The 26,251-nt window shown below is 57.7% G+C and overlaps 1 protein-coding gene across 1 annotated transcript; it reads left to right on the top strand.

Annotated features, from left to right (window-relative positions):
- Positions 1–714: 714 nt before the first annotated feature.
- On the top strand, positions 715–25,970 carry PDXK (pyridoxal kinase). The gene is made up of 11 exons (XM_052638474.1): positions 715–823; positions 13,995–14,049; positions 17,637–17,741; positions 18,338–18,421; positions 19,135–19,181; positions 20,005–20,090; positions 21,137–21,182; positions 23,180–23,291; positions 24,168–24,304; positions 25,339–25,405; positions 25,669–25,970. The coding sequence occupies exons 1-11, from the start codon at positions 737–739 to the stop codon at positions 25,779–25,781; spliced, it is 939 nt and encodes a 312-aa protein (XP_052494434.1). The 5' UTR covers positions 715–736; the 3' UTR covers positions 25,782–25,970.
- The last annotated feature ends 281 nt before the right edge of the window (positions 25,971–26,251 follow it).

Genomic DNA, 26,251 nt, shown 5'->3' on the forward strand with positions numbered 1-26,251 from the left:
CCTGCCAGAGGGTCGCAGGGCCCGTGCGTCCTGGCGCCAGTCCGCGCGGTGGCCGCAGGGGCGGTGGTCCCGGGCCTTGCAGGGCCTGGAATTGGGGCCAGGCACTGCGCACCACCGGGCCCTGGAGAAGGTGGTTCCAGTAACTCCCAGCCCAACAGCCCACTTGCAGACATCCCTGTCCGTGCCCACTTCCGGGGCGCCTCGCCCTGCGCTCCCTCCGCCGGGGCCCTTGTCTGTCCGGCTCTTGGTCCTGCCGCGCCGGCAGTGTGCGGCCCCAGGGTTAGAGGCGTGGTGCAGGCCACGGGGCGGACCTGTGTGGAGTGAATGAAGGACTTGAGGAACCGCTGAATGAAGGAAGGCTGGCGCAGCCTGCTGCGCCCCACAGGGTAAAACTGAAAGTGCAAGCCGGCGTTTTGGAGGGTGCCCGCCCACGTGCCGGTAGCGCAGAGATGTGGGTGGGTTGCCCGGGCCTGGGTTGCGGTAGACGATTTGCCCGGGAGGGGCGGGAGTGGGAGGGGACAAGCGGATGCCCCGCCCCCGGCCCGCCCCGGCGCAGCGCGGGACCCGCGGGTTCCTAGCCGCGCTGAGGTCAGAAGGAGGCGGCCTGTCGTCCGAGCCGAGCGCCTGCGCCGATCCGGGCCGCGGCGGAGCGGAGCCCGAGCGTGGCCGAAGCCGAGCTGAGCGCGCGGCGGAGACGCTGACCCCCCCGGCCCCGCGCCGCCGCGGCAGGCCCGGCATGGAGGAGGAGTGCCGGGTGCTCTCCATTCAGAGCCACGTCGTCCGCGGCTACGTGGGCAACCGGGCAGCCACGTTCCCGCTGCAGGTACGCTTACGTAACCCGGAGGTGTCCCCGCGCCCGGCCGTGCGGACCAGCGAAGGGGTGGCCGCCGTCGGGCCGCGTGACCTTGGCCCGGCAGCCCGGAGGATCTGGAGCGCGGGGTTCCAGACGCGGGCGGGGTAGGCGGGCACTTTCAGGGGCGGGGGCGGGGCCGCACTTGGACCCAGGCGGTGGAATGGGGAGGGGGTGCGGACGCTCGGTTAGAATGGAGACCCCAGGCGCGTGCTGTGAGCACCCGCCAGCCCCCGCCCTTTCCCACCGGCCCGACCCTGGGGAAGGGAAAATGCGGAGCAGCGGCCGGAGACCCAGCGAAGGTGGGCGCTGGGCAAGCAGGTCTCTGCACTGCCTACCTGGTGGGCGACCCGTCCCCATCCGTTCCCCGCCCGCTGCGGGTCGGGAGGCTTGCCGTGAGGCCCTGGGCGGCCAGGGTGGGCTCCACCCTGCGACTGCCTGTTGGGGGGCGGTCGCCAGGAGGGGATGGGACGGAGGGGACCTACCTACCGGTGTTGGCTCCGGAGAAGTAAAGCTTAGAGGGCAGTTCAGGCCGTGCAGGGTCTGGCTCTAGATGCAGCTTCCTACATGTGTCAGCCTTTCCCTACTAAGGTGCCCACGGGCTTCCTCCCGCTTCCTCCACCTGTGCTCCGTGAGGGGCTCAAGGTCTCTCTGTGGTTCTTAAGTGAGCACCCACTGCTTCCTGTCTCAGCCCCAAGGTTGTGGTTGGGTGGCCCCTTGGAGGGTCAGGATGAGGCCTGGGTGCAGTGGGGTGTCAGCCTTGGAGTCACTGTCACTTCCTTGCCTTGTGGGCTAAGCAGGAGGCTGTGCGTCCGGGCTGGTGGCTCTCTTGGACCATGCACCTTTGGCCCATTGTCCCTGGGTCCTATCCTTGAACATGGAGCTGGTGTCTGGCCTCTGCTGTGCATGCTGGACATGAGGGCCCTGTGCTGGACCCTCAAGATCATAAAGGGCCCCCCAGTCACAATGGCCTGTAGGTGCCAGCTGGCTGGAGGGGCCTTGGGAAGGGTTGGAACCCTTCAGTAAAGCTTGAGGGCCGACCTGAGGCTGGCCTGCCCATCTCCTGAGGAGGAAGCAGTGGAACAAAGACTTGAAGGTGGAATGTACAAGGGTTCAAGTCCAACCGACCTGCCTGGCCAGCTGCCTGTGAGCTGTGAGCACCCATGGAGATAATGTGAGGCCCTTGGCCCTCCCATTCCCACCAGCGGGGGTGCAGACCGTGGGGGCAGCCAGGGTGCACTCCAGGACTGATCCTGAGGCCCCAGCTCTTGGTCACTGATTGCTTGGGCAGGGCCTCTATGGTGGGACAGTGCTGGGGTTAAACTGCAGGATCCCTGAAGCAGGGGCAGCCCCAGAAGGTGGAACCAGGAAGTTCCTTACCAGATAGTGGTCCACCTGCACCCTGCCTGGAAGGAGCTGCCCTTGGCAGAAGTGTGCAGAGGTGTGTAGACTCCGCTGCTTCCCTGGGCCTCTGTCTCTCCCTGCTGCCGCTCCTTTATCTTTCCCCGGGTTGTTCCTCTGATCATCTGTTCCTTGATTTCTAGGCACTGACCCTAAACTTGCAGACCAACATGTGCTTTGCCAATTACTTGATGGGATGCTCCTCCAGACCACCCACCTTGGGAAGGGCCTCTGAAGGACTGAACCTTGGTTCTTACCTGAGGCCTGCTCTCTATCAAGCGTCCTTACCTGTGGTCTTGAGGGACAGATGTCGGGGGTGCCATCCCCCTTCTGTATCCCCAGGGTGGAGGTAACACCTGGCTCTGACTTAATCCATCCCTGCACTTCCTCTTGTCTGCTTAAAGAAAAGCACACAGCAAGGGAGTTGTGAGTTTTAGTCATGGACTTACTGAGGCCTGTAGCCCAGGAGACAGTCTCTCAGGCCACTGCTCCAGAGAGGTCAGGAAGAGGCCAGTTTGTACACGAGGTTTTGGGAGCTGGGAAATACTTGCATTCAAGCTTACTTCTGGATAAAATATTACTGCTAATCACGAAGAACAGATATCTTAAGTTATTGATTTTAGTGTTATTCTAAGTATGGAAAGATGTAGGAATTTGAAATTCTTTCTGAGATAGGCATCTAATATCTGTTTACCCAAAGCACTGAGTACCTGCTCCTGTTTTTTTTATCCTGAATTCCTCAGATGGGCCACTACTGTGGCTTAGACTTAACCCTTGTAGAACTGGAAGTGAGCCAGGCTCTTTTATTATTCTTTATTCACACTCCCCTGGAGGCTCATTCTTAAGCTGGGGACTTGAAGAGGCTACCTTCCACCTTGAGCTCTCTAGTACCCAGTTGCCTCATCTGTGGAATGGGCATAGAGCCTGACTCCAAGGATGCAATTAGGGTGACCATCCCTGGGAGGTGCCTCGGAGGTGCTGGCTGCTGAGTGATGTGGCCCCAGTGCCCAGGGTGCTTTTCTTAGTCTTCTCTGCAGAAAGACCAGACAGGGAGGTAGTAGGGCCAGTGGGCAGCCAAATGTGCCTGGGGCATCTAAGGGAGGCCAGGGCCTCCATCAGGCCTGGATCACGTCCTTACCTGTGTCCTTTGCCCTAACCATTTTTTCTTCCTAATGTAGTCTTGGGCGGGTGGAAAAAGCTGAGGAGGGGGAGAAAGCAGAGAGGGTGGCTCTCAAAACATGCTCCACCAAACCAAGCCCACCTTGATGGTGTACTTCAGCCTCCAGAGCTATGAGAGAATTGAAAGGTTGTTGCTGAACCATGAAAGACGCCAGGATTCTTGGCCTCCAAAGGAGAAGAATTCAACCCAGGGCGAGAGACAAGGCTTGATCGCTCAGAGCTTTTGTGTAATAAAGTTTTATTAAAGTATAAAGGAGATAGAGAAAGCTTCTGATATAGACATCAGAAGGGGGCAGAAAGAGTGCCCCCCTCACTAGTGTTAGCAATGGAGTTATATACTTCTAATTAGTTATTGGGCTTCCCTGATGGCTCAGAGGTTAAAGCGGCTGCCTGCAATGCGGGAGACCTGGGTTTGATCCCTGGGTCAGGAAGATCCCCTGGAGAAGGAAATGGCAACCCACTCCAGTGTTCTTGCCTTAATTAGTTATTACAGTGAATCAAAAGAATGTCTGGAGGTTGTAAAGACCTTACTAGACCCACTTCCATAATTTACATTTTAAGATAACAGGATTATCCAGAATGGCGGGGATGGGGGGGGGTGGAGGGGGCATCCCAGAAACTGCCCTCAAGCAGGATACATTATTGTTATGTAATCCTAAGGAATGTAGAGGGAAATAAAAGTTTGTCCTTTTCTCTTGAGAATTCCAGACCCCTCTCTCCTTGGGGACCCCTAGACTTCCTATCAACCTGCCTAGGAATTGACTCTCTCAGAATAATAAACTTTGTTTCAGCTACGTGAGCACTCACACGGTCCTCGTTTGAGGTCCCACTTGGGATACACAGTTCAGCCCATATGAGAACAGTTTCCAGAGATTTTCCTTAGCTCACTGTACACTTTCTCCCCTTGGCCACTTAGTGCTTCCTTGTCCAGAGGCCAGATTCCCCATAAGTCTGCGCACGCTTAATTTGGCTAGGCTGCTGAGTTCTTGTAAGGGCTAAAGGAGGCTCCGTGGGGTCTCCTGCAGGCATTTTGCTTCCCACCCAACATGTGAACACTGTAGGAGCACAGAGGGGCAGGGCATGGGGCAGGATGGGCTGAGGGTGAGCCGAGCCTGGAAGTGGCCATGCCTTGCATGATTCCAGCAGGTGTCCCCTAACTACAGAGCTGTGCCGAGTTCTGAAAATGTTCTGAATTTTGATGGATGCTGTACAGCTGGAGACACCACGGGTGGGGTTACCCACACAGCTGACTGTGGGAAGAGAGCTTGGAAATGGCAGGAGAAGGTGGGGTCTGGCTGGGCCCCACAAACTTGGGGAGACAGAATATGCACTTATGCGGGGTGGAGAGGCTGCCGGTGGAGGGGTGCTGACCCGGTGCCCGCATCTTGGAGAAACGGCTCAGGGGCCGGCTGTGCCCCCCAGACATTCTCAGCCTCATCTGCACAGTGAGAACGGTCCTGTTAGTGACCGCATGGTGCCAAGCGCCCAGGTTCTGCTTGTGGTGGGGTGCAGTGTGGATCCCTGCCCAGGGACCTCCCACCACTCCCAGGGTTATCCTGGCTAGATGTCTGCAAGCTAGATGTCTGGGCTTCAGAGTTCTGGTTCTCAAACTGCTTTTTGCCGGGTCCCCACAGGCTTCCCTGGTTGCTCAGATGGTATAGAATATGCCTGCAATGCAGGAGACCCGGATTTGTTCCCTGAGTGGGAAAGATCTCCTGAAGAAGGAAATGGCAACCCCCTCCAGTATTCTTGCCTGGAGAATCCCAGTGGGCTACAGTCCATGGGGTCGCAAAGAGTTGTACATGATTGAGCGACTATCATTCACAGGCTACAGTCCAAAGGGTTGAAAAGTGTCAGATGCAACTGAGCAATTAACACTTAATACCACAACACACTAGTGGTGGTCTCAGGTGGGTAGCCTGTAGGCAGCTGCCTTCTGTGGGCAGAGAAAAATGTTAACACGGAAGAGAAAGGACCAGAACCTTGACTCTGGTTTTGGATTTGTTTCTGGGCTTGAGTTCATAGTCTGTTTTAGTGGCTGAGGGGCATGTGCTGCTGTGACCAGCAACAGCAGATAGAGCCGTGGGCAGGGTGATCCCACATCGGCAGTGAGCGAGGGAAGTGAGAGGATGGGCTTGTGCCTTCCTGTCCTGTCTCTGGAGGTTTGGGGGCTACAGGTCAAGGGTGTCATGCCTAAGATGCTTCTGGGGCCCATTCCCTGTGCAGACTCTGGGACCTCTCACTGTTCTGACCTTGCTTCTAGGGAGAGAAAAGGGAAGGGGTGGATGGACCCAGTGTGGCCTCCTCCCACCCTGGACTCTGCAGGCTGCTTTCCTCTTGGACGTAGAAAACCTCATGTTCTTCCTGGCTGGAAGTGGACTTCTTCTGAGCCCCCTCTGTGTAAGGGAAGATAGGCTTGTTGGTCCAGCAGCTCCTCCTGTGTTTTTATAGGTCCCACCCATCCTCTTGGTGGCTCAGACAGTAAAGAATCTGAAGATCCTGTGGAGAAGGGAATGGCTGCCCTCCCCAGTATTCTTGCCTGGAGAATTCCATGGACAGAGGAACTTGGTGGGCTACAGTCCATGGGGTCACAAAGAGTTGGACACAACTGAGCGACTGACACTTCCACTTCGTTCCCATTGTCCACCAGCCCCACAACCCCACTTCTGCCCTATTGCTTCCTGTTTTTTTGGTGAAAACACAGCAGAGGTCTTCCCTGGTTGTCTAGTGGCTAAGACTCAGGTTTCCCAATGTAGGGGGCCTGGGTTTGATCCTGGTCTGGGAAGTAAGATCCTGCATGCCACGTGGTACAGTCAAAAAAAGAAAAAGAGAAACAAAAATACAGCAGGTGCATGAGGCCTTAAGCTATGTATGGGTTTCTGGGGGGCGGCTATAACAGAGCACCACAAAGAGGGGCTTAAAGTCATGGGTTTATTCTCCTACAGTTCTAGAGGCCAGCAGCCTGAAGTCAGGATGTTGACTGGGCCGTGATCCCACCCCCAGAAGCTGGAGGGGAGGGTCCTTCCAGCCTCTTGCAGCTTCTAGGGGGCTCCAGGTGTCCTTGGCTTGTGGCCACATCACTCCAGTATGTGCATCTTGTTGTATGGCCTGCTCCTGTGTGTCTCAAATAAGCACCTTTGTCACTGGGTGTGGGGTCTGCTGACATAATCCAGGGCCATCTTAGCTTGAGATGCGTAACTTGATTGTATCTTGCCAGATCCAATTTCCAGTTCAGTATGTGCATGAATCCACAGCCAGTATGTATTTCAGGGGCTGCTGTTCAATTCACTGTGAGTTAAAAGGAGCCTGTTGAGAGAGATTTAAAAGCGACACAAATTGGGTGTTTAATTAAAGCCCCAGCATCCAAAAGCTGTCCTTTCTGGGAAGAACAGCACGGGTGGGAGTTGAGCTGCCGTCTCACCCACGACTCCTGTGTTTCCTTCCAGCCGCCAGGCACTTCCCCTGCCAGGGCGGCCAGCACTTGCGATGCCAACAGCCACTCTGCTGGGCAGATGAGTCTTTCTGAGAGTATCCAGGCAGGTGGTAGCTGGCCTCGTGCCGGATGTGTGGTGCGCGCTTCCTTCTGAGGCCATGTTTGGTTTGGCACGATAGCCTCAGGCACGCAGGACCTCTGCTGGGGTCACTGGAGGCCCAGGGTGCAGCCTTGAAGGGCCATACTGGGGGGTGGGGGGCACACAAATAATCCTGTGACCTTGAGAATCTGATTTGGGACCTTAGCTCAGAACCCATTTCAGTACCGTGTTGCCGAAACTACAGGCGGCCCTGGAAGGTGGGTCAGGGGTTGTCTCATTTGGGGGCGTATAGAAACCCACCTCGTTCTCTGACTCTCCTGGCCCCTCGGTGCAGAAGCAGAGCCGAGACATCCAGCAGGGCTGGAGATGGTCTTGTGCAGGGGCCTCAAAGCCAGGCCTGTTTGCCAGTGGACTAGCTTGGACACCCGGCAGGAAGAGGTAGGCTGGGGGGCAGCCGACTGTGCAGAGAGGCCCCTGGACTGGAAACCTAGGTTCAGACCCTCCCTGCCTAGTGATGAGGCCACGGGAGCTGAGCAGAGGCTGCAGAACTGCCCAGCAAGCAAGTGTGGACGTCTCACCCTGGCCTCTCCTAGAGGCTTGTGACTGGTGGTGATGGGGACGCTTCTGGCCATAAGCAGCTTATTTTCCACCTCTCCCCTTTAAGAACCTCCTGAGCTGTAAAGTGGCCTTGTTCAGAGGCTCTCTTGATTCATCTTAAAACACCTGGTCCTTGGAAAATCTTTATGCTTTTTCCTTAGAATTCCTTGGATAAAAAGGACCTTTTCTGTCAGGACTGTTTGAAAGATGCCAGAAGAATGTCACCTGCCCTTTAAAAGACGTAGTGTTTGCCTTTAAGGTTTTCTTGGTGGCACATGCCTTGGCAGACAGTGCCAGGGAGTCAATGCCCAACAGCACACCTTCTTCCCGCCCCGCCTCGGGCCCCCTGCCACTTCCCAGGGGAGCGCACCAGGGCTGGAACCCGGTGACCTGGGACGCCTGGGCTCTGCTTGCTTCCCTCTGGAAGTCCCTGGCTCATCCAGCGTGTCCCAACCCTGAAACTTAGGTGTTGCTTCAGCATTTCTCTTGCCTTTTGTACTTTCCCAAGAATGTCCAGAGTTGCTCAATACCTTGATTTTGTAACCCTTTCTTAGTTCGGGGCTGAGATTTTTGTCATTCCTCTTTGCCTGTTATGTAGAAAAGCAAGAACTTACTGGTCTGCGGTGTGGGGGTATCCCCATGTGTGCGAGTGTGTTGTGTGTGTGTACATGTGGGCGTGCGTGTGCAGTTGTGTGGTGTGGCACCATGCCTCATGCTGGCGTGACCACCCCTCACAGGGACCTCCCTGGAAGGGTCTGTGCTGAGAGGCCCCGGCCTGGAAACCTGAGCAGGTGTCCACGAGCAGGTGCTTCTGTGACCGTGCACAGAGGGACCCCCTGGCCGTGTGGCTCGTGGGCCTGGATGTCCCTGGAGCTCACCCACATGGAGCTTTTGAAATAAGAGCACCCAGCTCTGCTCAGAGTGCTCCAGGAGAGTGCCGCCAAGGGTAGAGTAGATGGAGTTTGTCCAGGAGAGAGGAATGTGTGGGGCCACGGCCTTGGGACAGAGTCGTGGGCTCTGCCGAGGAGGGGCAGCCCCTCCCGTCCCCTGACCAGAGCTGCCGCCCTGTCCCCCGGTGCTGCTGGGAGCTTGGGCCAAGACCGCCTCTCTCAGGGCAGTGCCCAGCTGAACCTGACCAGCGAGTGTGCGGGGCCTGGCGGCTGGGGTGGGTGCACTGTGTTGGGAGCTGGGCTGGGGCCAGGGTGAGGGGGTCCAGGGCCGGCTGCCCAGGAGACGTGGGGCAAAGGTGCCCTTGGGACTTAAGGCGAGCCGGGTGGGGGTGAGGGGGTGGCAGCGCTGCTTGGGGGACACAGGGCTGTTCCCCGTTGGAGCTCCTGTGGGAGACGAGGGGCGGGTGGTTGTGAGTTGGGCTGAGTGGTCGGGCTGACCAGGGGCGGGTGGAGGAAGGGAGCCTGGAGTACCCAAGGCTGATCAGTCGGACCACAGGCACATGGCTTTCCTGTGTCCTCTCTTTGCTAATTCTGATTTCCTAGGAGAGTGACTGAAAAGGTCTTGCAAAACAAGCCTCGGTGAAGGTTTTGAAGATGGTGAAGTGAGCCTTCTCACTGCCCAGCCCCTGACCCTCCCGTGGAGGAAGCTGGGTGGCCTGGGCTTCCGGCTGTGTGTTCTGCGTGCTCTCGCTGTCTGTGCCTGGCTGTCAGCAGTGGTTGATGACTCAGCATCCAGGCAGGAGCACGGACGGGGGGCTCAGATGTGGCGTTAGGCCCCCAGCATGTGTAGCTGCCCTCAGGGAGGATGCTGTGCCTAACGGGTGGACTGAGGGCCACGTTGCCGGGATGTGGGGGACTGCGTGGATGTTGTCTTTGATGTCACTGTTCTTTGTGGTGGATGCCCCTGGAGCTTCTGAATGTGCTCTTCTAGGTGGGCGTGCATGCCAGCCGTTGGGGTCTCCCCTGCCCTGGGAGAGAGGTGTGAAGCTGGAGCACAGGGTTGAGGAACGGGCCCTGTCTGATGCCCGAAGGGCCTCTGTTTCGCCTGTGCACCTCGTTGGCCATCCCGGGTCTGAGACTGTGTCCCCAGCGTTAGGTGTGCTCACATGGTCCCATGGAGCCAGCTTTCCTCAGCAGCTGAGTGAGCTTGAACTGGCACGACCTCGGTGGGCAGCAGATCAGCTGGACATGGAGCCTCTTGGCTGAGACTCTAGTTCTTTCTGAAGTGGAGCCCGAAGCCTGGCTTTGGCCCCCAGCCTGCATTCAGAGGCACACAGGGTGATGGACTCATCCCAGGGGGTCACAGTGGCAGGGAGCCCAAACTCCTAACCCCCCTGCAAAGCCTGGGTGCTCTAGTGGGGGCTGAGAAGACAAGGTTTCCAACAAGGTCTTGGAGCCAAGGGTCCCTGTTTCAGACTTGGCGGGGCTCACAGAGGCACGGAGGCAGAAGGGCTTTGGGGGTTCAGAGAGTGGTGTGGAATTCACAGTCCGTGGGACGCACAGCCTGGGGTCTGGGCCTCATCCCACGGGTAGCCCTCGAAGGTTGGTGTCCGCAAGGTGCTTTGGGGGAGCAGGGGAAGGACAGCACAGAGGCTCCCTGGGTGGGAGCTAGGACTTGAAACAGGCCTGCTTGAGAATTCCAGCAGCACCTTCCCCTGGCTGCACTGGGCTGGGGACAGTGCGGGGGCTGGTTAGGCCTGAGATGGTGCTCTTCTTAATCTCTGAAGCCCTCCCCTTCCCTCCCCTCCCCTTCCCATGCTGAACTAGTCAATTCTTCCTCTTTTTTCTTAAAATGAGTCTTATTGCTGGTAAATGGTGAAAAACTGGCGGGGGTGGGGCAGGGCCGATTTCCCTGGTGTAATTCTGCCAGCTGACCACCAGCTGCCGGTCTGGGTTGGAAGACAGTCTGAGTGGCCGCTGGAGGCAAGGATGTGGCTGCGGCTGATCGGGGTGGGAGCTGGGGCAGGTACCAGACTTACTAGTGTACAGGTCATTGGAGCTGGGCGGGCTTCGTGGCTGCACGGCGGCCTTGCTTCCTACGCAGCCGTGTGCTCAGGGCCAGCAGGGCGCTGAGTCCTCTCCTTCAGAACACATGCACGTCCTCTTCCGCCCGTCAGAGAACTTTGCTTGGCTTGTTTTCAAGTGGAAAAGTAGTTGATTTACGATGCTGGGCTAGTTTCAGGGGTGTAGCACGGCGACCCAGTTAATACATGTGTGTTCTTTTCCGTGATAGTTTATTATAAGATACTGAATATAATTCCTATGTGATAGAGTAAATCCTTGCTGTTTATCTTCTAGATGTATTGACATGTCCCGATATTCCTAACTGATCCCTTGCCCTGCTTCCTTTCCCCATAAGTTTGTTTTCTGTGTCTGTGAGTCTGTTTCTGGCTTTGTATTATTTTTTAGTATCCATATATATGTGATATCACATAATATTTGTCTTCCTTTTTCTGACTTGACTTGGTATGTAATCTCTACATCCATCCCTGTTGCTAAAAATAGCATTATTTCATTCCCTGTTTATGGCTGAGTATTGTTTCATTAGTATCACCAACTCTATGCACATGAATTTGAACAAACTCTGGGAGATATGAAGGACAGGGAGTCTTCCACCTGTTGGTGACATTGTTTGCAGGTATTTTCTCCCAGCCCGTAGATTGTCTTTTCGGTTTGTTTATGGTTTCCTTGGCTGTGGAGAAGCATTCAAGTTCAGTTAGGTCCCATTTGTTTATTTTTGCTTCTGTTTCTCTTAGGGAAAGAGAACTCTGCTCCTAAGGGTGCGTGTGAGTAGACTGGACTCCCTGGCGGCTCCACCCACTCTCAGTGGGATTGTGTAAGGGCAAGCAAGGGGAGAGGGGTGAGTGAGGGGAAGTGGAGCTGGGGCTCTTTACAGCTGACTGGTTTCCTTTGCTGTTGTTACTCCTCATGCTCAGTAACTGTCCTGCATTCTTTTGTTCTCTGAAGATCATTAATTACCGAGACCTGTTCAAGGGCAAGCGCTGTGACCAGGCTTGGGTCACAACATGGCTTAGACCAGACGGTTAGACTAGCCACACCTGGTTCTTTCTCCAGGGACCGCCTCCCTTGTTTGCTTACAGTCGGGACTTAAAGCTGAGGGAGACGGGATGTTTAGGGCTATGTGATGAGGGTGCTGGGAGCAATAGAAAGATCACAGAGTAGGTTCAGCTGCTTCCGGGGACCCCACCTCTGTGGATAAAGAAAAACAGTACTGAGGAAGGTGACCAGCAGGGATAGGACCCTCCATCTCTGGTCTCCCCCCACCACCACCCCCGCCGTGTCCCATCAGAAGCCCCTGGCTGAGCACAGATGTACCATCCAGGGTCCCAGCCCCAGATCCCGGAGCTGAGCACAGAAGCAGAGGTTTGAGCAGAAGACGCGGTGTTAACAACAGGCACCTCCTTTCTGTGCGGTCCCCCGTTTCCCATCAGGGAGCCAGGCCTGTGTCTTGGCTTTTTGCTGCACTTGCCCAACCCTGCACGGGGCTTTTACAGGGCCCCTCACACGAGCTTACCGTGCCGACAAATAAGCTGCTGGTGTGTGAAATGGAGATGTCAGCCTGGCGCTTAGTGCTATCATTTAAAACCAGAAAATAGCTGCTTCGCGTGTGCTGGCTCTGAAGGACTAATTATCTACGCTTCCAGAAGCAATGGAGCGAGGTATTCTGGCAGGATTTTCAGGATTTGTGTCATAGTTGCTTCAAATCTGTTTCTTCGGAGTTGATTAGAATTTAGGGATCTGAAATACTGTGAGCTCTGTCTAGGAGGCCCTGAAATTTGGCAAGAAAATTCGCAAATTGCCAGTTTTAACTTTTTAGGTTAAGAAGACTGTGGAATTTTTCCTTGATTTAAGTACTCGTAATACTGGCTTTTTAGAAAGACTTCGTAAGTGTACAGCTCAATGAATTCACAAAAGGAGCATGCCTGGTAACCACAGCCCCCATGAAGAGCTGGGGTGTGGCCCACATTCGTACCTAGGGACCCCCAGTCCTGCCCAGACACCCGCAGTAGACAGACACTCTTGTGGCCAGAGAGCTTTGCTTGTTTGGGGACACTGAGGTGACACCCAGAAGTTGTTGGTGTTCAGGTGAAGGCAAGGGGGGAGGGTTTGGTAAGTTCCTGGTGGACAGGAAGGGAGGACAGCCAGGGACTGTCTGTCCACTGGACCAGTTATGGCAAGGGGCCTTTGTTCTCATCTTCAGCAGAGGAGCATGCCTGAAGGTCAGGGGCCACATCTAACTGGGGTCCCAGCAGTGGGTCCCTGAGGCTCCCTCCCCCAACCCTAGCCTCATCTTCCCGCCCCCCTGGTCAGCAGTGGCACCTCCTCCCCCATCAGCAGTGGAGCTCAGGGACAAGCACCTGACTCCCGGGGCCCCTCACACTGTCTGCCACACTGCCCACCCTGCAGGGCGCCATCTTCTCGCTTCCCCCGGTGTGGCTTCTTTGCTGGGGTTGCTGGTGGAAGTGAACCTCCCGGCTGAGACCTGGCTGGGCATAGGGAGGGGACTGGGGACTGGGGCTGGGGTGCAGAGTGAGGGGCTCATGAGAGTGTCATGAGTGGTGTGCCTGGTGAACACGTGACCCCTTATCAGACCCTGCTCTGTGCTGCCAGCCCCGGAGCATGGGGTCTCGACCACCTGTAGAAGGGGGGTAGGGAGAGAGGAGGCATAGAGGGAGGTCAGGCGAGCCCAGGAGAGGAGGAGGCTGCACAGGGTCTTGACCTCCTGTGTGTGGGGGCGGCATAGAGGGGGGTCAGGTGAGTCCAGGAGAGGAGGAGGGACCTTCCGGGCAGACAGGTGGCCCCTGTGACCTTATGCTGGCGGGTGCCAGGCACCAGAGCCCACCCTTGCCTCCCTTAACCACTATGCCCCCAGAGCTCTGGAGAGGCTGGTGACACAGATGGGCGTCCAAGCCCCAGCAGTGGCTGGGTGACCTGAGCTGGGGCCAGTGAGGCTGGCCCAGTGGGGTGGGGTCCCTGTTGTCTGGGAGCAGGTTTGTGGCTGCAGTTGTCTCTGGATCTTGGGTCCCAGCCAGGCGCCTTTCTCTGCAGCTGACCTACGAGAATGCAGGGGCTAGCAGCCAGGCTCCCGGGGAGGGAGTGGAAGCCCTCGGCCTTGTCCCCCCATCCAGGTGGGGGCCTCAGCAGAGAGGGCTTGGCTGCCCTCTTTGTGTTTAAACAGATGGATCCCGTGCTGGTCTCAGCGTTTTCATTTGGTGGCAGTTCCAGCAGGTGGGCCATGGCCTCTGAGCCTCAGCCTTTTGAGCTGGCTGCTCCCCATGCTCCCCATCACCTCCATGCTCATCCCTGCAGTTGTGGGTGCTGAGGCTGCCCTGGGGAGACCCTCTTCCTGTTCTCCAGGTCGGAGACCCTCCTGCCTGCCCCAGGCCGCGTCAGGCACCTGCTGTGTATCAGTGCGTGCCCGCCAGCTCTCTTACGCCCGCTCCTTCTCTGTCCATCTTGCAGGTTTTGGGGTTTGAGGTCGATGCGGTGAACTCTGTCCAGTTTTCAAACCACACAGGTAAGGCGTTGGTCTCAGCCATCCTGGCAGAGCCGGGTGTGGGCATGGGAAGTGGTCCCTTAGATTCGGGGGGCTGCCCCCCTCATCTTACAGACAGGAAATAGAGCATGAGGAGGGTGAGTTTGCCAGTTCCATGTTTAAATCAGCTCAGCTGGTTTGGTGGCTGGACGACCCAGGCGGGTGATGCGCCGTCTGGTCCCCAGTTTCCTCCTTGAGTTGAGCTTGGTGATCCAGGCACCTGCTCAGGGGAGCCCCCCACCTGGGTGACACCGTGGGCTGGAGCACTGCCGCAAGCCCAGCTTCTCTGAACCTCGGTGCCGAATCAAATCTCAGAGATAGTTCTGAGTAAAGTAGAAAAGGAGAGCTTTATTGCTTTGCCAGGCAAAGGGGCACACAGTGGGCTCATGCCCTCAAAACCCAGTGTTCCAACTTGGGGAAGACAGCGACAAGTTTCATAGTAAAAGAGGGAGCGATCAGCTCGACATTCTTCTGAGGGGTGGGTGGTGAGGTAAGTAGGAGCCAACATCGTCACCCTTCAGGTGCAGCCGGTCTGGGGTCTGCATGCTTGTGGGCAGCGTACCACGGTTAATCGCTAACTTTTCCCACCTGGAGTGGATTTCGGTGTCTGCAAAACAGCTCGGAGACATTATTGTGTGTACTCAGCGATGGAGAAACAGGACCTTGCCCAAGGCTGCTCTTGACTGTTTCTTCCTGGTCTTGAATCCCCTCCCTTCCCTAATGTGAACAACTGCTTGAATCTGCCCATTGGAACTCGGAAGGTCATGGAGGCTGAGTGAAGGGTGTTTTCTATAATCAAAGAGATGGGGGCAGCGAAAGGCCTTGTGCCCAGGAACCCCACCGGGCCCCGATGGTATTAGGAGGAGAGAAGATTCTGGCTTTCTCTATTAAGAGCCCGAACCTCGGGGAGCCCGTGTGAGTGTGTCTCTTTGTGTACGGGGACACAAGGACAGCCCGTGGGGTTGCTGGCTTGGGTTCGTGAGGTCTCGGCCCTTGGAAAGCCCCTGAGACGTCAGGCGAGGGCCCTGTGGCCTCGGAGCCACCCTGCCCTAAGTTAATGGCGTCAGGGGGACAAAGCCTCTCAGTTCTTGGAAATGTCACCACGTCCCTTCTTTGAAGTTACTATGAACCCAAACGGAATCTCGGAGCACAGAATGTCCCAGAAGTTCTGGCAGGTGGCCCAGCATCAGATATGCGGAAAGGTGCCTGGTTCTTGGCGGGAGGGGGTAACAGACATCAGTGGAGGAGGAACCATGCTGGGTTCAGATGGAGAACATACCGCTTTGAGTAAAAAGCCTTTCCTGCCGTTGCTTCCCCCAGTGTACTGGGCACAGTGACATTTGGATGCGTCCCCAGAAGTTGTCAGTCCAGTGAACCTCCCCAGAGCTTATAGGTTTTACCGCCCTCTTTTTTGCTGTTTTCTTTTTGTTTGTTTTTAAAGTAAAAGAGCCAGCTTGGCTTAGACTTTAAGCCTCCCCTCCAGGGCAGCCCCTGCCTGTGGCCAGCATTCTCTGGTTGCTCCTTCAGCAGGGGTTTCCTGTTACGCGTTATCCCAGCCCTTGGGCAGCGGCTGGAAGGAACTGGACGGGGCTGGAGGTTGATGGGTGAGGCAGGCCAGCCATCCAGCATGTAGAGTTCAGAGTGTGATTGTGGTTGTAATCCGCTGCCAGCCTGGTGGTGTCCCCCCCTGGGGGGGCAGGACCAGGTGCTCAGGGAGGAGCTGGGACCCTTGGGGTCAGCCTCTGCGGTTTCTTTCATTTGAAAGTTGTAAGTTGAGTGGGATGGATGGAGGACCCCAGTGCTTGTCTTTCAGAAGGGTCTGAAGGGTCTCCTAAGTTAGGAGAGGAGGAATAGGGGCTGTGGCGGGAGGGGGTGTTGTGGAGGGCGGGAGGGATGCGCTCTGAATGTTGTGAGCCTGAACCTTCTCGTCTCATTAGGAAGCTGGCCTACCTGGTGGGACTGGGGGGTGTTTGAGACCCCACAGGGGCTGACTTGCATGTCACGGACTGCACTGTGTCCCCTCAATTCACCTGTCAAGGTCCTAACTCCTGGAACCTCAAATGTGACTGTTTAGAGATGAGGCCTTTAAAGAGGCAGTTAAAGGTAAGTGGGGTCACTGGGGTGGCCCTGCTCCCATCCGACTGGTGTCCTTAGAGGAGATCAGGACACAGACACACACACGGATGACCACGTGAGGAGATCAGGACACAGACACACACACGGATGACCGCGTGAGGATGCAGGAGGAGCCGGCCCTGCGACACCTCGATCCTGCACTCTGGCCTTGAGGACCGCAGGGGCCTGTGGTTCTTGATCACAGCAGTCCTCGGACAAGAACGCGGTACACATGCGGTGGGGTCAAGCCCCACCATGTCGGGAATTCCCTGGTGGTCCACTGGTTAGGATTCGTGCTTTCACTGCCAAGTGTCCGGGTTCAGTCCCTGGTTTGGGACCTGAGATCCCACAAGATCTGTACAACGAGAACCACAGCACACAACCCACCCTGTCCGGAAGGATGTTCGGAAAACCACGGGTCAGGAGTGACTGTGGTTCCTCCCACCTGGACCATGGAATTTTGTGGCAGCAACACCTGTCAGGATCCAGCCAGGGCTGCTGGCTCTTGGGACAGCCTGGTGAGGGATGGGTCACCTTGCCTCAGGACCCTCCCTGCTCCTTCCCCTCCTCACCCGTGAATGGGTGTCCACCAGAGACCGTGCTTTCCTGGAGAACAGCTGATAGGTCGTCGGGCGTTGCCCCATGTGCTTTTTCAGAGGCTGCTCTGCAGCGGCCAGGCCCTCACCCCACGCACACACAGAGAGCCCTGCAGCCCCTTCGCCAGGCCCACAGCTGGTCCTGTACTTGTGGTCTGCCTCTTGTGGTCAGTACTCAACTCTGTTCTTGCAGAAATCAGGCCTCCTGAGGCTCTACCTTATGTCTTTAGAAACTCATCCATTCAAGGGATACCTCTTGGCATTAGGGCCGCCAGGGACAAACTTGCCATGGGTGGACTGCGGGATGTCCTCGGTGGATGACCAGGTGAGGGCCCACTGCCTGCCTGGGTAGGGGCTTCACCTGGGTGCCTGTCAGGCCAAGAACCCAGGCTGCAGCCTCTTTCCAGTTCATGTCTGGCTCTTGGTCAGGATTTGGCCTGAGACTTGGATAGGTTTCAGCTCACCTTGGATGGGAGCAGGGATGCGAGAAGGTCCTACCTGCCAGGGTGCCCAGGGGACTATTCAAGCCACTTGGCCTGGATAGGAGACGCACACAGCAGAGTCTGGCAAAGCTGGGGACCGTGATGTGTGGGGCCGCCCCCAGATGCCCCACTGAAGGACGGGCAGAAATCACGCAGCCCTGCGTCCCATCTGTCAGTGCAACGCAGGCAGCACAGGTGTCCTTAGGGGCTGCCGAGTGGGCCTCACTGCACCGGAAGGGCAGGTGGGCCCCCAACTCAGTGATGACAACCCCAGGACGTGCTTTAGGGGTACCCGCCGAGTCTCTGTGCCCGGGTGACCTCACGCAGCATCGGGGCCTCACGTGGTCTGCTCTGCCCCCTACCCCACCCCCACCAGGCTACTCACACTGGAAGGGCCAAGTGCTGAACTCAGACGAGCTCCAGGAGCTGTACGATGGGCTGAAGCTGAACAGCGTGAATCAGTATGACTACGTGCTCACGGGTGAGCCCAGGGGCATGGACTGGGAACCAGGCCTGCCTCCCACCCAGGTGGACTGGTGGGGAGACCCAGAGCACCCCAACCCAGCTGCTCCCTCTCCTGCCACCCGCGAGGAGGGATGGTCGTGCCTCCAGGAGGAGCTCAGTGGGGCCCTTGTGACTGCGACGTCCGGGTTGTGACCTTGGGGGTCTTGGCTGTGCCATATCTCCACACCGGGATCCCCGTGCCCATGGCTGGGGACAAGTACAGTGTTGGGAAAGGGTCAGGGGCGAAAACACTCCTGTGAGCGACGTGCTGGCATCTGGTGTGTAATCCCACATAGTTGTGTTTATTTATACACGTGGTGAGATGTGAACATGCTTATTCTGTAAAGTGGAGGGGAGGAAGGAAAATGCTCGTTCACCCATGGCTTCTTCCTCTCCTGTAAAAGTTAGCATGTCTCCCAGGAAATGACCCGTGTCCCCTGGGTGCCTGCGGTTGGGACGCTTGTCTCGGTGGCAGATCTGGGCTTTGCCCACCACTCTCCAGGCAGGTAGGTGTGATGGTGCTGTGTCTCCTCTGCCATGGTTGGGTGACAAGAGTCTCTGTCCCTCCCTAAGGCTACACACGAGACAAGTCCTTCCTGGCCATGGTGGTGGACATCGTGCAGGAGCTGAAGCAGCAGAACCCTAGGCTCGTGTATGGTAGGTACTGGGGTCCTCTTCCTTCCGGGTGCCCCCAGCTGGGCCTCCAGAGATGGGAGCCTGAAAGGCATCTTCACCGTGAATGTGGTGTCGGTCTGGGGCTCGTGAGAGAGGCTGTGATCAGTGTCAGGTTGGGTGTGTATGTGAGACCACCCTGTCCCTGGGGGGTTAGGGTGAGAGACTCCCCAGGTGGGGCCCCGAAAGAAAATGTAAAATGCCAGGTAAGGAGGAAAATGAGGATGGGGGTGCTATGTTGTTCCCGTTTTAGTTTTTAAAATATGTATTTATTTTTGGCAATGCCAGGTCATCACTGCGCCTAGGCTCCCTCTAGTTGCAGCAAATGGGGGCTGTTGGTTGCGCTGCTCAGGCTTCTCATTGCGGTGGGCTTGTGTTGTTGTGGAGCACGGGCTGTAAGGCACTTGGGCTTCAGTAGTTGAGGCACGTGGGCTCAGTAGCTTCGGCTCCCAGGCTCTGGAGCACAGGCTCTGTAGCTGTGGTGCAGAGGCTTAGTTGCTCCACAGCATGTGGGATCTTCCTGGACCAGGGGTTGAACCCATGTCTCCTGCACTGGCAGGCAGATTCTTAACCACTGGGCCTCCAGGGAAGTGCACTTTTCCTGTTTTAGCTGCGTGCATGGGACTTAACCAAACAAGCCTGGGGGCCCCTCTGGACAGCCGCAGCTTTGCTGATAAGGTGCACTTTTGTGTCCACAGTGTGTGACCCCGTGATGGGAGACCAGCGCAACGGAGAAGGCGCCATGGTTAGTGCGTCCTCGCGTGTTCAGGGGAGGTCAGCGGGGCTGGGCACCAGGGCCCTCTAGGTGTCTACCTGGGCGAGATGCTGCTCGCAGACCTGAAGGCTGCCCTGTCAGGAAGGAGCAACGGGGCTGGCAGAGGGGGTTCTGTGGAGGCCCGAGAGCAGGGGTTTAGGGCCATGCGTCCTGTTGTAGCTCAAGCAGCCGCAGATAATTTGCAAAAGGATGAACGTGGCTGTTTTCTAATCAGATTTTAGGTGTGGACACTTGAGCTTAAATTTGCTCTAGTTCTCATGGGTCACAAAATGTTGTTCAGTTGCTAAGTTGCGTCCGACTCTTTGTGACCCTATGGACTGCAGCATGCCAGGCTTCCCTGTCCATTACCATCTCCTGGAGTTTGCTCAAACTCGTGTCCATTGAGTCAGTAACGCTGTCTAATCATCTCACCTTGTACTGCCCCCTTCTTTTGCCTTCATTCACAAAGTACTGGTTTCCTTTTGACACCCCGCCACCCCCCCACGACCATTTAAAACCATAGAAGTCACTCTTAGCCCACCAATGACACACCAGCTGGCAATGGGCCTGGGCTCTGGCCCCTGACCAGGGGTAGAGTGGGTGGTGTCCTCATGGAGATGGGGTGGAGAGCTGCTGGTGGGGACCTGACCTGGATCATCAGGATGGAAGGGCTCTCCCAGCCCTGCCTTGGGGTCCTTGCAGCACGAGCCCCACTAAGTTGTCCTGCCCCCACCCCCATGGGTCAGCCTGCCCCCCTCGCCCCAGGTCCCGCCCCTGCTCCCACGGGTCAGCCTGCTCCATCTTCTCCCCACAGTACGTCCCCGATGACCTCCTCCCCGTTTACAGAGAGAAGGTGGTACCCGTCGCAGACATCATCACCCCCAACCAGTTCGAGGCTGAGTAAGTCCCCTGAACCAGCCCGAGGCCATCAGGCCCCTACCCCTTGGGGAGAGTGACAGGGACCGAGCCGGAGCGGCCCCAGTGTGTGGGGCAGGTCCTCCCATGTTGGGGAGCCACCGGCCCAACTGAGTGCCAGGGCGGGTGCCGCTCATCAGCCGCAGTGATTAGTCTTCTCACCCTGACTCCCTGAGGTCATGCTGACCCCCAGCCGTGTTCCCGAACAGCGGGCACCACTTGGGGACAGGAAGGGACAGAGGTGCCCTGAGGAGCCTGACAACGGCCTGTGGGATGGAGAGCCCACAGCAGCTGATGCAGGCCGCCCCCTGGAGCTTTGAAGCCCGTGTCCTAAATCTCTACATGAGGTTGAAAGGACTGTGCCGACCCTCTGCCCAGTGTCCTGTGTCCAGGGGTCTTCCTGGGATGTCCAGCTCTGCTACCCCCGATGACTGGGGGAGCCAGGTGCCCAGGGAGTGACAAGTAGGCTCCTGGGCCGTGGGGCCTGGCTAAGCGCTTCAGTGAGTGGGTCCCCACGGTGTCCAGCTCTGCTGGACCATCAGCCACAGCCCCTCGGGCTCCGAGACCGCCCCTTAAAGTAGGGACGGGGCTCCTGGATTCTTGGGGACTGGGGTTCCCTGATCAGGACCAGCCGATCCTGAGGGATGGCGTGTCGCCCAGCTATCCCTGGTGGTTGGTGGCTCGTGTGAATGTAGCAAACCAAGGTTACAGCTGTTTGACTGTGTGGACGCCGGCCACCCTCATGGGCACTCTGCTGTGACCGTGCCTGGCCGCCATTCCTCATTGTTAACATGCGATCATCAACCATAATCTGGGATTTCACCACCCCCTGTGACTTATGAGTCCCTTTTAAAGCTGACTCAGTAATATGAGTCAAACCCCAGACATGGTATCCACCTGGTCCATGATGGCTGGCAGATGCCAAGTCAGTTCCCAGTGGGCAGGAGGGGTCACCAGTGCACCAGAGCCCCAGACTCCTACAGGTGGGCTCCAGGAAAGCAGTGGCTCACCTGTGCCTGCCTGTCTTCCAGGTTGCTGACTGGGAGAAAGATCCACAGCCAGGAAGAAGCCTTGGAGGTAAGGAGACCTCCTGAACCTGGCATGGGACGGATAGCCCTGCTTGTGGTGGGGTGGACAGCCACGTGCCCTCAGGCATGGGAGATGGGCGCCCTCATGGCCAGCATCCAGCTTCCCGTCAGCCAGCCAGGGACACGTTGTAAATGCTGTTTCAGCCACTTGTTGGTCATGGGCAGCCTAGTGCCTGCTGGCTCTGGGTGCCTCCACTGCTCATCACAGCTGTCCCCATAGCAGGGTCCAGGGCAGCCATCCCGAAGTGCTGCAGAAAGGGTGCCTTAGAAGGACAGAAGTTTGGTCTGACTTCTGGGTCAGAAGAACACGGTGGGCTGGCCGTGTTCTGTCTGTTCTGCAGGAGAACCCCTTCCAGCCTGTCCCCCACCCTCTGGAGGTGACTAGCAGTCTTCGGCGTCCCCAGGCTTGTGGGCATCACCCCAGTCTCTGTGTGTATCTACAGGGTGTGTCCCATCTGTGTGCACTTGTGAGTGTGTGGGGGTGTGTGCACACAATGAGGGTGAGGATTTTTTGCACAGAGTGGATTTGTCCCTCGGGGCCTGGCTGGGGTTTCTGGAGTCCACAGTTGGGAGTCCAGGCAGGAAGTGGGGTCTGGGCCTCCCTGCAGCCCTGGGTGAGATTTCTTCAGAGTTCTTTTCAACCTTCCCTTGGGACTTGCTCAGGTCCATAGGTCCATAGGTCTTCTGCCAGGATTCCGCCTTAGGGAGGGCTTACCACCCCTGGGCTGAGTGCGCAGAGCACCAGGGCCTCCAGGGCCTCACACCTTTCACGTCTGGGCCTCTTTAGAGGCTGTGCTCACTTCACAGCCCAGGAAACATGCTCTAAGGAGCCAGGGCCCTGGGTCAGAGCTGGTGGCGGCCAGTGGTGGTCACACCTGGACCCGTGGCTGTGTGTGTTTCCCCGATAGGCAGAGGGCTCGCTGGGGCAGGAGAGCGGGGTGGGAGGAGCCCCTTCGCTGCTTTGAGGGTCTTGCTCTGAGTGGCCAGGGGTGTCAGGATGACCCCATTTCACTGGCCCGCCTTGGGAACTAGAGGACATTTCTGGTACCCGGCGCAGGGGTGCTGTGTTGACGGCATGGCCCCTTGCGGTGCTGTGATTCTGTGCGTGCCTTCAGGGTGTGTACGTGTAGTGTATGGGGAGAGTATGCGTACATTTGGGGTATGTGCATGTGTTGTGTGTCTGCGAGTATAGTGTGTAGGTGCATGCAGATGGGTGTGCTCTGGGTGCACAGGTGTGTGTGTGTGTGTGGCAGAGGACTCATCTCCCAGAGTCTGCTCGGCCAGGCCCCCACCCGTGGGCTAACCCGCGCTGCACTGAGGCATTGGCATGGGGAAGACAGCATGTTCATTCCTCATTAGGACACGACCCTCTGGCTGGCGGCCTCCCCTGCCGCAGGCCCTGCTGGGTCATTAGTGGTCGCCTCCTCCCACCTGGCATGAGCCCTGCCCGCTCCCCTCCATCCACTCTGGCTTAGCGGCACTTTGCTGCACGGTGCCCCCCAGTGCGTGTGCTGCTGGGGAGGAAGGGCGTATGTGTCTGTTGAATGAATAAAAGATGAGTTCGAAGCTTCCCAGGATGGACGGGGTGGAATCTCTTGTTGCCCGGAGGTTGCCAGGCGTGGCTCCTGCCACCCCAGAGCCCTGGTGAGGAAAAACGGGAGGACCATGGCCTGGAGGGTTGCCTCTCTCCTCCAGGGTTTGGGCACAGGTTGGGTGTAGGGTGGGGGCTGACAGGCGTGTACCCTTGGACTTGAAGCTCAGGGTGGGCGTGGGGAACTGGGATACCGCTATAACCTGGCCAAGCAGTCAGTGCTGGGTGGCGGGGGTGTGGGGGGCATTGGGCGAGGCCAGGGTGTGGCTCGCACATTCTCAGCCTCTGCCTCCCTCCCATCCAGACTCTGTAAGTCTGAAGGCTATGAGGAGGCGGAGGGGGCAGCTCCCTGGCTGAGGCTGAGGCGTGGCTAATGCGCTCCCTGTGTCCGGCAGGTGATGGACATGCTGCACTCCATGGGCCCGGACACAGTGGTCATCACCAGTTCGGACCTGCTGTCCCCGAGGGGCAGTGACTACCTGATGGCGCTGGGGAGCCAGAGGACACGTAGGTCCCCACCCGGCGCTGCGCTCCCTCCTGCTGCAGGGCCCTTGAGGCTTCCGAGGCTGCGTTCAGTGGAAAGAAAATCCTGCCTGACTCGGCAGTGGCCAGCTTTCTCTTCCCAACACCTTTCTTCTCCCAAGACCAGATGGGAAACAGAATCAGGAGAGGTTTCCGTGAATGGGATCCAGTGAGCGTGGGGTGCTGACCGCTCCCCCAGGGTCACCACGCAGTGCTCCGTGTCCATTGCCGAGCTGGTAGCACAGTATTGGATAGCGTCCCCTTTTACAGACTCCAGGGTCATGGGGACCAGCCAGCTGGAGCCCAGCTGCTAGGGAAACCAGGCATCTCCCCACCCTCACCCCACCTGACCTCGGAGCTGGTCCTGGTGTTGACATCACTGGGAGTTCATCTCACACTCTGCCGTGTCGGTATTTTAATTATGCGGCTGCCGCAGCGTAAAACGACAGAAGCCTGTGGTCACCTCACTGGCCCAGAGAGCAGTCCCACATGCTTGGCTTTCTGTCTGTGCAGGAGGACACTTGCACTCACGCCTGCACACGCACCCCCACTTCAGCCAGTTCACATGGTCCCTACAGCTCTAGGTCCCCTGCGGCCCCTGCTGTACCAGCCCGGCGTGTGCTGGCCCCTCGTCTTCAGGCTGCGCACTGTCCCCCACAGGCCGCTCTGATGGTGTAGCCCTCTGGGGCTCCAGTCCCTCACTTTCTCACTTGGGATGGGCGGTCGTTGGGGAGCGTGGGGATCCAGGCGGGCTGAGCCCCCGACACTGTACAGGGGCGGGCTGGCCAGTTCCCAGGCCACACTGCCGGGCCTCTGCTGGCTGAGGATCTGGGGCCCCAGATGCTGGACTCTTCCCCCCAGGGGCTCCCGACGGCTCTGTGGTGACGCAGCGCATCCGCATGGAGATGCACAAGGTGGACGCAGTCTTCGTGGGCACCGGGGACCTCTTCGCTGCCATGCTCTTGGCGTGGACACACAAGCACCCCAACAACCTCAAGGTCAGCGGGGCACAAAGGGGACAGCGTGTTAAGATGCTGGAGTTGGCCGGGCCAACTCACGGCGGGTCCTGAGCCCAGTGAAATCTCAGGGCTTTGTGGGGACACAGGAGCTGCGGCCTCAGCAACTCAAGGTCCAGAAGCATCCCGGGGAGGGAAATCCAGGGGCAGGGCATCCCAGAACACAGTCCCTACGGTCAGACCTGCTGGAGACCCATCTCTTCCTACGGAATGTCCCCTTTCTGTCCCTCCCCCAACTTGGTGTGTGAATGTCTACGGTGCCCCTGGGTGCTGGCCAGGCGAGCAATTGCAAGACTGGGTTGGTAACCTGGGGAGTGGCGTCCTTGCTGTGTGCTGCGTGGTCAGGCAGAGGCGTCACAACTGTGTCCTTTGACCTCCTTCACTGGGGGCATGTGTGCACCCTCCCCGGTGGTCAGCATGGCTGGGTGCCCCGCTTGGTGTTGTGACATGCAGGCTGGGACAGGGCCCTTCCCATCACCTGCAAGGCTTGGGTGAGTGCGGTGACTCCAAGCCAACATTCTTCTTTTCTCTTCCTCCTTCCTCCCTGGAGGGCAGAGGGTGAGCTCAGACCTGCCTCACGGCCTGCTGGAAGCCCAATGCCTAGACCGAGGCCTCGTCGGGCTGCCCTCTGCCGAGCCTGAGTTCAGCTCAGCCCAGATCCCACTGTCGGGGAGGGAGTCTGCTTGCCTGCCCGGCACTGCTGAGCCCTGTCTTTAACTGTGAAAGGCCAGCACGCAGGGACTCTGGCCAGCCTAGGGACAGGAGCTCTTTCCTGTGTATGTTCTTTATAACAGATTCATTCCCGAAATGCTTATTAAGCACCTACTACGTGCCAGGCAGTCCTGACACTTGCCTGTGGCCTGTTCAGTGCAGTCCTCTCTGCTCGGCTCTCCTGGTTGGGGGAGCGTGTGATCATGGAGCCAGTGCCCTGTTGGGCAGTGTCCATTCGGGCAGCATGGAGGTTGGGGGCAGAGCGCCCTGTGTGGGCGGGGCTCAGTGTCCTCCCCTCCCTGCAGATAGCCTGTGAGAAGACCGTGTCAGCCATGCACCACGTTCTGCAGCGGACCATCAAGTGTGCAAAAGGTAGGCCTGGCAGGCAGGCGGGAGGGCAAGGTGTGGGGCAGCGTCATGCAGGGCCGAGGCTCCCACTGTCTCTCTGGCCGGGGCCTTCAGGGCTGGGGAGGGGCAGCATGGTGGAGCAGCATGTCCATCCCTGCTGAGATGGACACTCAGGGATGAGCGTTGGGGGCTCACCCCAAAGGCAAAGGGAAGGAAGAGAGAAGTTCGGAATGACTCTCCCCCCGCCCCGCCCTGGCCCTGTCGTCAGTTCTGTGCTTGTCCTGCAGCCAAGTCTGGGGAAGGAGTGAAGCCCAGCCCCGCCCAGCTGGAGCTGAGGATGGTGCAGAGCAAGAAGGACATTGAGAGCCCCGAGATCGTCGTCCAGGCCACGGTGCTGTGAGAGCCGCGTGAGCCCGCCTCCGTCACGCCCAGCGTTAGGTGTCTCCGTTTCCGCCCTTGTGAAAAATGTAACGTCTGCCTTAGAGGTGTGACTGAAACTTGGTATTTTTTTTCTTTTGTGAGTGTCCAGCATTCACTGGTCCTAATTGTGAAAATGTGCCAGTCGTGCTTTTTAAAAATAACAAAGTGATCAGAGATTTGTAATTTGGGACCCCCAGCTCCCCTCCCTCAAGGTTCCTGGAAAACCAGCTCCATGTTCAGGTCTCTGGGCCCCGGGCTGGCTTGGGGCACATGGCGTGTCCCCTTCCTGAGCGCAGGGCCCAGGGAGACTGCAGGGTCTGCCTCTCGCAGCGAGTCAGGGGTTAGTGTTCATGTCCAGAAAAATGATGTGAATGTCTTTATCCTTGCTCTGAGCTCACCTGCTGTGTTCCCTGTTCAGAATGCTTTGCCTCTTGATTTGCTGCAGGGCAG

Source organism: Budorcas taxicolor, chromosome 1, assembly GCF_023091745.1.
Source record: "Budorcas taxicolor isolate Tak-1 chromosome 1, Takin1.1, whole genome shotgun sequence".
Lineage (NCBI taxonomy): Eukaryota > Metazoa > Chordata > Mammalia > Artiodactyla > Bovidae > Budorcas > Budorcas taxicolor.

What these genes read in the sequence shown, in the direction of transcription:
- PDXK (XM_052638474.1), top strand. Translation starts at nt 737, where the DNA reads ATGGAGGAGGAGTGCCGGGTGCTCTCCATTCAGAGCCACGTCGTCCGC. An exon ending in CAGCCACGTTCCCGCTGCAG is followed by an intron (nt 824 to 13,994) that starts GTACGCTTACGT and finishes TCCATCTTGCAG; the next exon opens with GTTTTGGGGTTTGAGGTCGA. An exon ending in GTATGACTACGTGCTCACGG is followed by an intron (nt 17,742 to 18,337) that starts GTGAGCCCAGGG and finishes TCCCTCCCTAAG; the next exon opens with GCTACACACGAGACAAGTCC.